Source organism: Rhopilema esculentum, chromosome 10, assembly GCF_057945365.1.
Source record: "Rhopilema esculentum isolate cy_ngs chromosome 10, ASM5794536v1, whole genome shotgun sequence".
Lineage (NCBI taxonomy): Eukaryota > Metazoa > Cnidaria > Scyphozoa > Rhizostomeae > Rhizostomatidae > Rhopilema > Rhopilema esculentum.
In genome coordinates this window covers 1,427,668-1,440,804 of record NC_142824.1, presented here as the reverse complement: position 1 = coordinate 1,440,804, position 13,137 = coordinate 1,427,668, and the positions used below count along the sequence as shown (strand labels likewise).

Here is a 13,137-nt window from a genome sequence, read left to right as displayed (position 1 = left end):
GGATCAGGGAACAATAAACGAAATTATTACACGAGCACATGACTGTATAGGTTGACCAATCAGTGCCGCTTGCCTATTGAGAATGTTACCAATGGAGTCCTAAGGTGAAAACGAACTCCTTTTGTCTACACAGTAGCGGTTTTTTCGTGCTTATGTAGATAGATTCCAAAACTGCCAGGTGGAACGACGATCGGGCTTTACCGAATCTGATTGGCCTATTTCGATCCACAACTGGGTATATATATTTCCTAGCGTAGAGTTTTTGATCTATGTTCTGACGTTTTAAACTCTGAAGAGTGTCAGACCACTATGGTCAGACGAAAAGCTTTAGTTTACTAAATGTTTGCTTTTTTCAAAGCCATTTACAAGTTTTGTACCACCAAAAGATTGTTTGCTGTCTTTTTCATAAAAGGCAATACATTCCCCTTACAAGGCCATTTTCACTAAAATTTACCTGAAAATCTGCAAACTCTATGTCCTTCCTCGGCAATCACAAAGGCCTAACCTTAAAATAAGCGAATATTTCTTATTGCCAATGAAAATGATCTGATTTGAAATCCACAAGGTTCTCTAAGGTCCAAACAAAAAGTGACTCTATTGAGAATGAAAAAGAATCCCAGCGCATTTCATCAACAAATTTTGAATTGCTGATTTAAAATTGTTAAAAAAGAAAATGGAATATTCGAATTTATGCTTCATTGAATTTGCAGTTTTATTTGCATGCCATTGGCTGATTAAACAATAGTTTAATCAGACAACAACAAAAGTTATTGCGTGATCCGCCATTAATCGCCTTTGCAGGTGTTTCAATACTTTTGTCCTGGTAGTGTAGATATATATATTGAATTCATATATACACACAATGCAGTTGTAGTGTATGTATGTAATCAATATATATATATATTATATTTATCCATTTCTTCTCACCTCTGGCTGGGCTTAGAAACTCTCATTATGTTATTTAATTAGCTACACTCTTTTTTTATAAGAAACTGGCTATAAGAAACGAGTACTGGACAGTCAGAAAAAACTAAGAAACTTCAGGACTCGAAGCAAAAGAATTAAGAAACTATTAAATCGTGATAAAACTAAGACCAACGAAATTTTGTAAAATCCAAGAACAAGATTGCCCTGTTAGCTGTTTACTTAAGACACAAGGGATGGGATAAAAATATACTTCCCACATCTAAATACAGCATCGGAAAAGAAGCGAATCTCTTGACTTAGGTCACGAACATTTCATTACATCATTCATGACATCATAATTAAGAAACTCTTAAGAAACAATGAGTATTGAAATTTCCAGAACATTAAGACCCCGTTTACACTGTGCCGGATAAAATTTATCCGCATAAAACTTTTTCGGATTGATTTGCGTTTACACTGTGCCTCACAAATTTTGTCCACTTTGCCCTCCCGTTTACACTGTGCCGGATAACTGCAGTCACATGACCTAGATCATGCACAGAACGCCAAAAATGAAGTCTTTTCTGGGCAACAAAATAGTTACAAAATTCCCGCCAAGGTAAAAAGACTTCACTCTCTCTTCAGAATCATCTGCTTCTGCTTCTGGTCTAGTTTGTTTTAATAGTTTGTTCATGAAACAAAATGACACTGAACTAGCAACGAAAGTAGGGAAAGCTGACAAGGATGCCAATTTTACGTGGACTGGCAAGATACTGCACTTTTAACACGAGTATTTATCGACAACAAGGCAGCCAAGATGGCGAAAGGTCTTGATTGGGAAACAGTGAAAACTTGACTGGATTAAATAGCCAATCGCTTTTGAGCAAGGTACGATGTGGATAAAATTTATCCCGATAAAAGCGTTTACACTGTACCACATAGCTATCCGAACTAATTTAACCCACTTTCTTAGGTGAACTAATTTTGTTCGGATAGCCGCTCTCAAATTCGTGCGGATAGCGTGGGTCTAGTGTAAATGCGACGCTAAACCGACCTTTGTTTCTTATAAAAAAATGAGTGTATTACTGTTCTTGCTTGTAAAATGTGTTACCTTAGTTCTTTTGTTTCGTATTCCTTATTTTACGCTCCAAATGTATGTTTTAGTTATTCTGAAGAAGCTTACAGCTAAACGTCAAACAAGTTGTTTTTTTGTTGAGAATATATATATATATATATTTATAGTAAGTATATGATTGGTCTACCGAAGAAACATAGTAATTAAACATATATTTTAAACTCACATCCATTAATTATTTATATAGCTTGCTGTCACTACACACTTGTACAAAAATATGAATGCAAATGGGAATTTCTGAAACTTGAAGTGACTTTTGGTGCATATGTTTATATTTCTATAATGCCTATTCTGGGTAGCCTGTGCTCCAAACCTCTACTTTCAAGTTGGGGTTTGGAACACAGGCTAATTACCGGGAAGCCCCAAATGAATAATGAACTAAATTATCACATTTTTTTACAATAGGTCTAGTATTCATGACAAAAAATTGTTGTTTTTGGGTCATCAATCCTTTCCGAAAAAAGCTGACGGTTACAGAAATTTTGGGGCCCCTCTAACGCCAGGGACCCTGGACACAGTGCGACACTGGTTCCTGCATGCATATAACCCCGCCCAAAGAGAAAAACTCCTTAAAGAAATATTTTTTAAGTCCTAACATTCTTCTCCAGTATTTAAGATTATCATTAAACGTAACTTAGTTGTAAACGTGAATAAAAGATTTAATTTTTAAAAGTGAAGGCCAGGGACGCCGGAGAGGGAGGCGCGGTGGCCAACCGCTCCTGTTGCCTTCTTATGGGGGGGGGGGGGGCAAGGAGGCTAAAGTGCCAATTTCATAGAAGTATTCTCGACGCCGGCCTATGGTAGGAAATCATAGAGATCCATATGAAATCCTGACTGTAGTACCTTATCCATGACAATAAACTTGTGAAGAAATTTCCTATGCCAAAAGTTAGCCGATTTTTAAGATACTGACAGAAAATCGAAATAAAATGATGGTTAAAAAGAATTGTTGGTAGCTGGGCATTATTTTTCGAATGCCCTTTTACTCTAGCCTGAGTTCCAGACCCCAAACTAGAAGTATTGGGGTACTGGAGTCTGGGGCTCAGGCTATTTTACTCAAGCCTGCCCTCCTTGCCCCTTGGTCGTTCCGGCGTCCTTGGTGAAAGGCTAAAGTAGCTGTGGTCATTGGTGATTTACTTGACTTTCGAAGCACATTGATAAGTAGCAACATCAAGCCTGCATTTATATCTGCACGGGACTCCAGTGAAAAGTTTGTCTATAGGGGACATAACGTGTCGGCAAGGTAGGTTCTGGGTCATTCTCAGGGAATTGAAACAGTGGTTTAGGTATCAAATTTTCTCATAACAAGTTGAATAGATGCATACAATGGCCCAGAAGTCTGTTTGTAGGTTTCTCTGATTATATTTTAAAAGATTGAACCCTCCGGCAACGAGACTTGGCGAGTTAGGCCATATCTTATCATTGATGCCATGCCACTAACGTGCCTGTGTGGTTGCGTTGTCTACATAACCTAAAATGATATGTGATAGCTAGTTTTGTAAGATTTACAGTTCTAGAGGTTCTGAGGGAATTTTTTTTCCACAGGTGTGGCTTTTCAAAACTTGAATTATTTTTGGACGAATTAGTCCAAGAAACAGGTGGATGATTTCGTTTGAAACAGGTGAGTGAGAATAACTTCGTGACTTGGAACAGCCATTAGATGATTTGCTCTATTTACGTAGTTTATCAAGTTAAAACTTTCTTTAATTGACGTACTTCTTTTTTCACGTTAGTTATTTGTCGTAAGTCCATTTTGAGCTGTAAAATGATTTTCACAAAACGGGTGCCAGTCCAATCGCCATCGGCCTATTCATCCCAAAACAACCAGCAACAACCTGAAAATTTAACTACGTTTCATTCAGTATTATGCAATTGTTATTCTCCCTAATCGGATACTTTTCAGGATACTAGTGTCATTATTTAATTGGTATTTAGCTAATAAATGCTGTTTTGGCTAAGCTCTTAAAATTTCCCTCACTGCAAATTTAGGCCAGTTCGGGATAATTTCTATATCCATCGGAAAGAAAGTGTGTGTAAAACTTGTTTGAATTATTTTGTAGAAAATAAAAATTAAGATGAATTAAACATAAAGTACTGTTTCTCTTGTCCATAAACAAATTGTGTGAATCTGGACCTAACTTACCTAACTTCCAAACCTAACTTTATTTCATTCTGTCAGTGAACTCCTTATGTTGTTTATTTTTCAGAATTTATTTTTCATTGTTAAAAAAAGTTATTAAAAATAGAAGAGAGCAGCAATCTAGTTTTTCATTATCTCAGTCTTTAATTTAAGAGAAATATAGTAAAAAATTTTTGACCCAACGGTGTGGGCCATTTAACTTGAAAAACTCTTTTTGGAAACAGAAGTTTGACATTGAATCCTTATTTCCATTACTCCATGTTGTATGTCTTCATTCCCAAGTAATCTGTTTCCATATTTTTATGAACAGTTTTGATTGCTCTGGCCCACACCGTTTGGTCAAAAGGAAAATGATAGGGGTTCCCATTACTCTGTATTTGTCCGTTTTCATATCCTTTCTAAAGTCACTGTAACCTCATTTGTCGCACAGTCCCCTAAATGATAATTTAATCATTTGTGGAAATCGCTCTCTTCGGAATACAGATGAATGGGAAGATATAATTGAGAGAGCTGATGATAAATGCCTCAAGTTGATACAGAGAATGAAAAAAATCATCAAAAAAGCATTCAAACTTTGTCAGAGTCAGACTGTGATAATAAAATCTAGAAACCTGTTCTCCTTGAAGGGACACAAACATAACTATAGAAGGAAGCAGTTAGTTCATTATGAAAGTTTTGTCAAGCTTCAGTAGAAAAACTTTATTGTTCTATTCTATCAAATAAATTTGATTTGTGTAGCCCACTTTTACCACTCAAGTTTTTGGCAGTGTGCATTAATTTCTGAACGTGAAACCCTTGACATTCACGTTTTCCTCCCACTTTTTAAAGCCCTGTTCACATCTGATACTAGATTGCCAGCATATTTTTATCATTTGCCTTTATTCCTAGGCTGTTTTCCAAAGATTTACCACTCAGCCAAAATTGATTCAAAAGACAGAAAGCTTGAGTTTGGCCCTTATCAGTGGCCTTATAGAGTTTGTATGGTTGGAAAAGATTCAAGAACTTCATATAATCTGGAAAATTATTCAAAAAGAACTTTATTATTTAGTAGAAATTGTAAGCATCGGAAACAAGAACACAACTCAAAATGGCTATGGTCAATGTCAACAGGAAAGTTACAGATCAATTCTACCGATATAAGATGCCCAAACTCATAGCAAAGGTATTTTTCAGATAGGTTACAGTTCAATTTTTAGACACATATGCTTTCAAATCTTAAACTATGTTTGATCATAAGATTTGTAATCAATTTTTTTCACCAAAGGGTGACACACATTTACTGTTGGGAAGCAATACTTACTGTTGTTGCCTGTCTTTTAAAAACCAGTCTTTTAAATATGAAGATTTATCTTGTGTGGTGTAAAATTTGTGTTAATTTATTAACTTTAACTAAAACAGGTTGAAGGCAAAGGAAATGGTATCAAAACCGTTGTTGTGAACATGGTTGATGTTGCCAAGGCTTTGAACAGGCCACCATTGTGTAAGTAATGAAACCTTTCTGAATGTTTTATTCAATTTTCAGGTTCTTATATGTAGTTATTCTCTGTGCATGTTAAAAATAAGCCATGCCTTAAGTTATTTTAAAAGACAATAATTCTAAGGTTTTTCCAGCCAAGTACTTTTTCAGTCTAAATATTCTTTAGAACCAACTTAAAGTTTTTTATGTATAAATTTGAAAGAAACAAATATTTACTAACAAATTTTTGAAGCATACTAAATTTCCCATCAAAATCCTCGTTTAAGAAATCTCTCTTTTTTTCTGTACATTTTTTTAAGGTCAGTCTATGCTATTATTTGCTATGATATTGTATGATTTGTAATGATTTGCTAAGTCAGTAAACATGAAAATTGATAATCTGTGAATGCTGTGAAATTGAATTTTTTAACTGGCCTATTGCACAAGAACTGCAAAAGTTATGCATGTAATTGCAAATTGTGTGAACTTCAAATGAAAGAATGTCTTTATGAATCAAATTGTCTTTAAAAAGGCTTGCTTTGGTTATGCTTTCATGATAGTTGTTTTTTGAAATGCTAGCATTTTGGCCAAAATTTATTCCTAGATCCAACCAAGTATTTTGGATGTGAACTTGGTGCAAATACTCAGTTTGATAAGAAGAATGACCGCTACATAGTAAATGGGTCCCATGATGCTGATAAGCTTCAAGAGTTACTTGACAGTTTCATTGAAAGATATGTGTTATGCCCTGAGTGTGAAAACCCAGAGACTAATCTTGTAAGTTGAATATTTTGGGAATGTTTTTAAGTAAAAGATGCCTGACAAGCGTCTGCATATTTTTTATTCATTTATGACATAATTTTCATTGAGATTTCAGATGGCTGATTTTTCTTATGAGTTGATTCTTAACCATGAATAAAAGGACCGTAAACCATATGAAAGTTTTTCACTAAAATGATCCACTGAAATTTTGTTCCTTTCGGTACTTTAGTATAACTGAACTGCACTTAATGGTACAATTTTGTTATATTGAGCTTAGTTGTTTATTCAAATTTTCTTATAAGTCCTTTGAATCATATCACAAAAGTTGTTTTAGAATTATTACTTTCAACAGAATTTTAAGCTTCTCCATTTTTAGCAGATGAAAATCCATAAGATGCACTTGCCAAGGCTAACTAGAAAAATTTTCTCTGTAAATACTGTAAAGTTAACATTTCCTCTCCTTTTTAGTCAGTTAAGGTGAAGTCTGAAAAAATCAGTCAGCAATGCATTGCTTGTGGCTACACTGGATTAATCGATACAAAACACCGTGTTGCCCAGTTCATACTAAAAAATCCACCAGCATCGGAGACTGAAACAGTAACACCTCAAAAAGGGTAGGTTAAGATTTATCAACTGTAAATAAAGTTAAGGCCAATATTCCTGTTTGGTAATGTTTAATTCCCTATTAGGTAAATTATTTGAGTTTGGGTAGGAATCAATAGCTTCTCATTCAAAATAAAAAAGCTACCAAAGATTTCTGCAAGACATAGGTATAAGCATAGTAAGTATATATTGGTTTTATATTTGTAGTTTGTTTTCGTATCTTAAGTTTATATTTCAACTTATTGTTCTTCAATTTTGTGTCTTGCTTCTTCTGATGCAGGAAGAAAGGAAAAAATAAGAAGGAACAGAAGACCAATGGAGAACTGCACAGTCCTACAGCCGAAGAACCAGATTCAGTTGACAAACACTTGTTTGGTGAAAAAAGCATGGCCCCACCTTCAGTAGTATGCTCAGTGAGTTCTTTTTTTGTTGTTTTCCTGTAAAAAGGTAAGCAAAGTTTGATCATTAGTTGCTAAGTTATGTTATTTTGTGTACTAATGCTTGTAGCACCAAGTGATGGAAACCTCTGTATCATTAGGATGGTTTTGGAGATTGGAGTGAAGATGTTACAGATGAAGCAGTTAAGAAGAGAATGGAGGGCCTTTCTGAGAGTGTCAAAGGACTAATTATGAATGATGATTTGGAAAAGACACCAGAAGAAAGAATCAATATATTTTTTCAGTTTGTAAAGGTAAGTCCGTTTCATTCCAAATGGCTTTGTCAGCTGGCTGTGTCATGTAGTTTCTGTTCCTTCACTTGCAATTTGAAGACTTTGAGAAGGCTGTTACAGTTGCATGTCATGTTTGCTGTTTTTTAATTTTGGACAGCTGCTTCTACACTCAAGGTTTGATGGAGGAGTGCTTGTGAAGTTGTGATTTGATCGGGATTGTGATTCTCTTCAATTGTTTGGTGTGCAAATGCACAATAAATGCAAGCCTCATCCTGGTTCTCATCTTTGTCAATAGATTATTAGTCTCTTATATAGTAGATTTCCTATTGTTGTTAAAGGGAAACTGTTAGAGAGTGTTAACCAGGATTATTTATATTTCATCATTATTTGTTTGGCAGAAAGCCATTTAAATTCCTGAATTTTTTAAACGGTTTTTAAACATACCATCGATCAAACTAATTTTGTTATTTTTTCAAACATTGATTTATCATATCTTAAAGTATCCATCAGTAAAAATTGTGTTAAACACACAAATAATGTTAGCCTTTTGACTTTAGATAAAGTTTATATATTAATGAATGAAGGACAGAATGGATGACATGGAGGCCCCTCTTAAACAAAAACTTGTGCAAAAAATACAAAATCCCAGAAGCATGTGGTCTCAGGTTATTAATTTATTTTCATTATTTGTAGAGTCAAACAGCAAATGGGTTAGAAGGTCACGACAAGGATATACTTGCTGAAGCAGAGCGCCTTGATATCAAAGACAAAGCTGTTCTTGTTTTGGCGGAAATATTTTTCACTGATAATATGTTGCAGGAGATCAAGAAGTACAGGAAAATGTTTCTTAAAGTAAGTTTCTGGAATTCAGTGGTTCTTTTAAGTGTTCTATTAATATTCAGTGACCTATCTAATCTTAATGTTATATCTAATCTTCAGGGGTTCTGTCCATTCTAATTATATAATAGACTTATCATGGCTTTTGATTCATCTTTCAACAGGGATGAAAAGTTCTTGCTTTTCTACAAGACATACAAAAGCTATTTTATTATCTTATTGTGCTTGCCCAGCTATTGTACTGTTAACCAGAATTTAATGCCTCAATAATCATAGTCAGTATGTAAACATAATCCTAAATTTAATTTCCTTTGTGCTGCTGGTAAGCGACTTTATTGCACTGTAATTAAAACAAACCTTTCTTTTTCTGGACCAGTTGCTAAATAATAACCAGAAAGCACAAAAGTACTTGATGGGAGCAGTGGAGATGCTTATTGGCAAATCATACAAAACACAGCTGATGCCCAAGGTACCACATGTCCTGAAATGCCTCTATGACTCTGATTATGTAGAGGAAGAAGTGTTTTTGCAGTGGGGTTCAAAGGTAATTCAATTTTTATTCTTTCAAGTTTTTAGCATGTGTCAATATGTCAGCCATGAGTAACCGTCAAGAAAGGCAATGTTTTTCGTTTATAAGCCAGTGTGCAATTTGCTCCCTTTGTGAAACTTAATGTTAATGTAAAAAGTTGAGAAACATCAAACAAGAGCTGCACAAGTATGCAGAATACACTGTGCAATCCATGTGAAAAGGAACTTGTAATCCATCATAACAAGAAACGTCTTACATTTTCTTGCTTTTGAAACACTTATAGATCTAGTATATATGCAGCAAAAACCATCTCTTATCCACCATACTTGCACGAATGACTGCTCCAGATGCCAAGTAAATGCTTGCTTTTTGGGCGGGGGGGGGAATTCAAAAGGATTGCTTATCTGAGAGAAGTTGCTCGTGAAATTTTCACGATTGCTTTAGCTGGTTAGAATTCAGTGCAAATATCGATTTTTGTATTCTCTTATTAGCTAGACAAACAGGACTTTAATTCATTGTTTGAACTTGATATAAAGTTAAAATGAAGAAAGTAAAATCAAAATACTTACATTTGAAATTCACCCTTGAAATTAAATCATAAATATACTACATTTCAATTAACTGATAATCTGGGACAGGTTACTAAAATATTACAAAAAATGCAGTGAACTTTCTTCGTGAGAACCATGTCAGTGAATCTGGTGGTGGCGCAACAAAAACAACAATTGCCAAAAATTTTCCTTTAAAAGTGTAAAATTAAAGTATACCAGATTTCAAGGTGCAGTTGCTTTTATGTTGAGTTATCGTTGATTAAGCTTTTAATGTATCTGATATAAAGTTAAATTTTCAGTGTCAATGTTCACGTATAAAGTTCAGATTGATTCTGTTTTTGTACAGGTATCAAAACGATATGTTTCAAAAGACATCGCTGAAGCTATTCACAAGAAAGCAGAACCATTTTTGAAATGGTTGAAAGAAGCAGAAGAGGAAAGTGACGAAGACGATGAAGAAAACGATGCAGGAGTTGATGTTGTTTATTCCAGCAAGTCTGTTCCAGCTGATCCAGAGCCTGCTGCAGTGGAAGAAGATGAATCATATATTGATGATATTTGAGTTACATAAATTAATTGTTTAGTTAAAGCTATGCATTAAAGACTGACACATTTTGTTAGAGTTCCTACTTGTGTTTTGTTTTCGTACACCATCGGAAGCTATTTGGAATCAGAGTTTCTTTTTGATTTTACCATCTTTAAATCTCTATATTGGATTTGACCGTATCGCTTCTTTGACCATAACTACAATTTTTCTAGTTCTGGACGAAAATATTTGTCAAGTAAAATATTTTTCAATAAGATATAACTTCAGTGAATCAACCTTCAGTGAACTTTTCGACATCCTCAAATGTTATTGTGTTGATGATTATTTTCAAGGACGAGAAACCTTAGACTTTGGAACTGCCGTTTCTTGTTAATGGTTGTCTTGCTTGATTCACCAACTTGATGTGGATCTGTTCAAGGAAACTATCTAGGAGCTTGCCTTTACCCAAACACCATAATACCAGTTGAAAAAACAATAGGAAACTCAGACGATTTGCTCCCCGTAACTAATTTTCCAGACTGCAGTTTGCATCCTTCACTAAGCAAGCAAAATAGAGGGAAAGGTCCACATCATTTGGCTTGTTGGGGTTGGGGTGTTAAACACTTGCAGTGTCCTGTGGAAAACCTTTTGAGTACAGAATTGGTTTTCGCCAAAGAAACCTCAAGAATCAGCTCATTGGAGAGAGCTTAGAGTCCTTTTTTGTTTCTATTTTTTTGAAACCAAAATCTTTGCACGCTTCCTCAAAGGTCAAGACATACATTTTCAGCTCAAAGGTCAAAATAGCTCCATTCCCATTTCTTTCTTTTCCTTCTTAAACACTCAAAAAGCTTAGGCTACTGGGTCTCTTCCTTTATTTCAAAAATTCCTTTATTTTAAGTCAAATCCTTTATTTTGGACTTGATAGCTTGATCTTTTGGTGGCAATAAAATTGTTGAGACAAACCGGGCAAGCAAAGTTATGAAGATGAGATGGGGTCAACTGTGATGACGATAAGGGTGTGGCAAGCATCATGCTCAATTTGCTCAAAATTACCCCGGAAATGGACACACGAGACGCACGCATCGACACTGTATTTCCAGTATGAGCTTGCCTCGCCCCATACCCAGTGTCTTTTAACAAGAGTCAATCCTTGTGCCATTTAAAGATAGCTTTGTTGGCACATGCACAATTTGTTGTTGCCAAAGATGTCACAAATGTTGATTAGACCCGTGAAATCTTCCATTCCAACCGTGATAATAAGAACTCATTAAAACATTAACAGGATAATTAAAGCCTGTTTCACACGTGAAGCAAGAGCTGAAGCAAACGAAGTAGGCATGCGCAGTCAAAACTTGTTGGATGAAGCAAGGAATGAAGCAAAATGTGAAGTAAGCCGTTTACACGCGCAAGCAAATTAAAAAAATCTGATGTAAAAGTATAGACTGCCTTGATCGGCTTCAGACAATCATAAATAAACAGTTACGTGGTCAGAGATATAAACAGAATTGGACGCAGAAGTTTTACTTTCATTAAGATCTTGAAACTAGAACGTAAAATACGTAGACGAAGCAGCTACAGACGAAAACAGCCCCGGCGGGCTCAATGGGTTGGTCCAATGTATACCATGTATTCCTGAAAGTAGAAACTGGCTGGACCCTAACCTTTGATTCTGGGTTGCGTAAAATGTGCTCTTTTCTCAGACTTTGTAACCCTATTCACTGGGAATGTTCAAGCTCGAGCAAGTAATTTCGAAACCAATTCGTGTAAGAACCATTCTATTTCTTAAACTTAGTCGAAAGGTATATTTAAGAGCAGAGTTCACTAAATTTGATTTCAAAAACGATCCCTTGTGACAGCTGTACAACTATAAATGCAACATACATTTGGAACTCAGAAGTGGCTTACTTGCGTGCAAAGCCAAGAAATACCAATTGATGTCTTTTCATCGTTAATTTTTTGGAACCACTATGAAATGAAAATCAAAGATTGCACATTTTCAGGTGGTAAGAATTCACAAATCCTGACAGTGCTTACAAAGGTAAAGGTAGCAAAATATCGATAAAATTAAACCTTGGAATATGTCCAGGGAACATTCTTGTTTTGTGTACCTACAAGTGGTTCACTTTGATCAGCACTAAGAACCAAGATCCATCCATGAATTAAATGTGTCAGAATCTCCGGATCCGCGACGAATAGGGCGTAATTAAGGTTGACAACCGATTCCCGTCGATTGAAGGGTGCTCTTCCTAGTGGGCTGGGTCCAACTTCTTGCAATGGTGGGAAAAAGGCAGGAAGGGGGCTTGTCCGAAATTTCTCCCACTTTAATACACTTGAAATTTGGTAGTGAATACAATAATTTGCACCAAACCACCAAATAGTTTACAAGTTATCCAAATGAACACGTATCAGTTGGTCTTTATATTGCGGATTATATATAAAGGTCCTTGGTGTTCTCCAGACATTCGCGATAAAATACTAACTTCCTTTAACAACACTGAGGCTTAATGTTGTTGAAATTCGAAAAAAAAATATGAATAATTGCCAGGCTGTGTATTCAGAGCAAAAAAGGTTGTATGGTGCTAGCATTTTTCGCTTTCAAATATATTTTCATAAAAAAGAAATAGCAAGAATTTGCACTTTCCTTCTCGATTCTTCTCAAATTTAAGAAATATGGCTCAGAAAACAAAGGGGCCCATGCTATTTACAAACTACTCAAAGCCTTATACTAATGTCGATAGATTTCTTTCGCTCCTAGGAGATTGGACTTAGTGTGAACCATTTGATGCTGTTTATTATTTTTAGATATTTGCTTACAACTTACAACAGTTTTTACACGGAGAGCTTCCTCACCTGACAAGATTCAGAGTGTAAAAGGCGCGAAGAATTGTGAAGTAAAGTTGTAGAATGGAAAGGGCCAGCCACAAAAAGCAACAAATGACTGTTACTGTTTTTGATTAAAGTCACTATAACCTGTCAGTCAACCGTTCAACGTTAACAACAGACTTTGAAACGCGTTTATGAT

General features: G+C 35.4%; 1 protein-coding gene across 1 annotated transcript; it reads left to right on the top strand.

Annotated features, from left to right (window-relative positions):
• Positions 1-3,162: 3,162 nt before the first annotated feature.
• On the top strand, positions 3,163-10,259 carry LOC148959202 (eukaryotic translation initiation factor 5-like). The gene is made up of 11 exons (XM_089110434.1): positions 3,163-3,284; positions 3,587-3,662; positions 5,070-5,343; positions 5,580-5,661; positions 6,242-6,414; positions 6,868-7,013; positions 7,283-7,415; positions 7,541-7,693; positions 8,366-8,524; positions 8,886-9,053; positions 9,936-10,259. Exons 3-11 carry the CDS (start codon positions 5,269-5,271, stop codon positions 10,149-10,151), a joined length of 1,305 nt encoding a protein of 434 aa, XP_088966560.1. The 5' UTR covers positions 3,163-3,284; positions 3,587-3,662; positions 5,070-5,268; the 3' UTR covers positions 10,152-10,259.
• Positions 10,260-13,137: the final 2,878 nt, after the last annotated feature.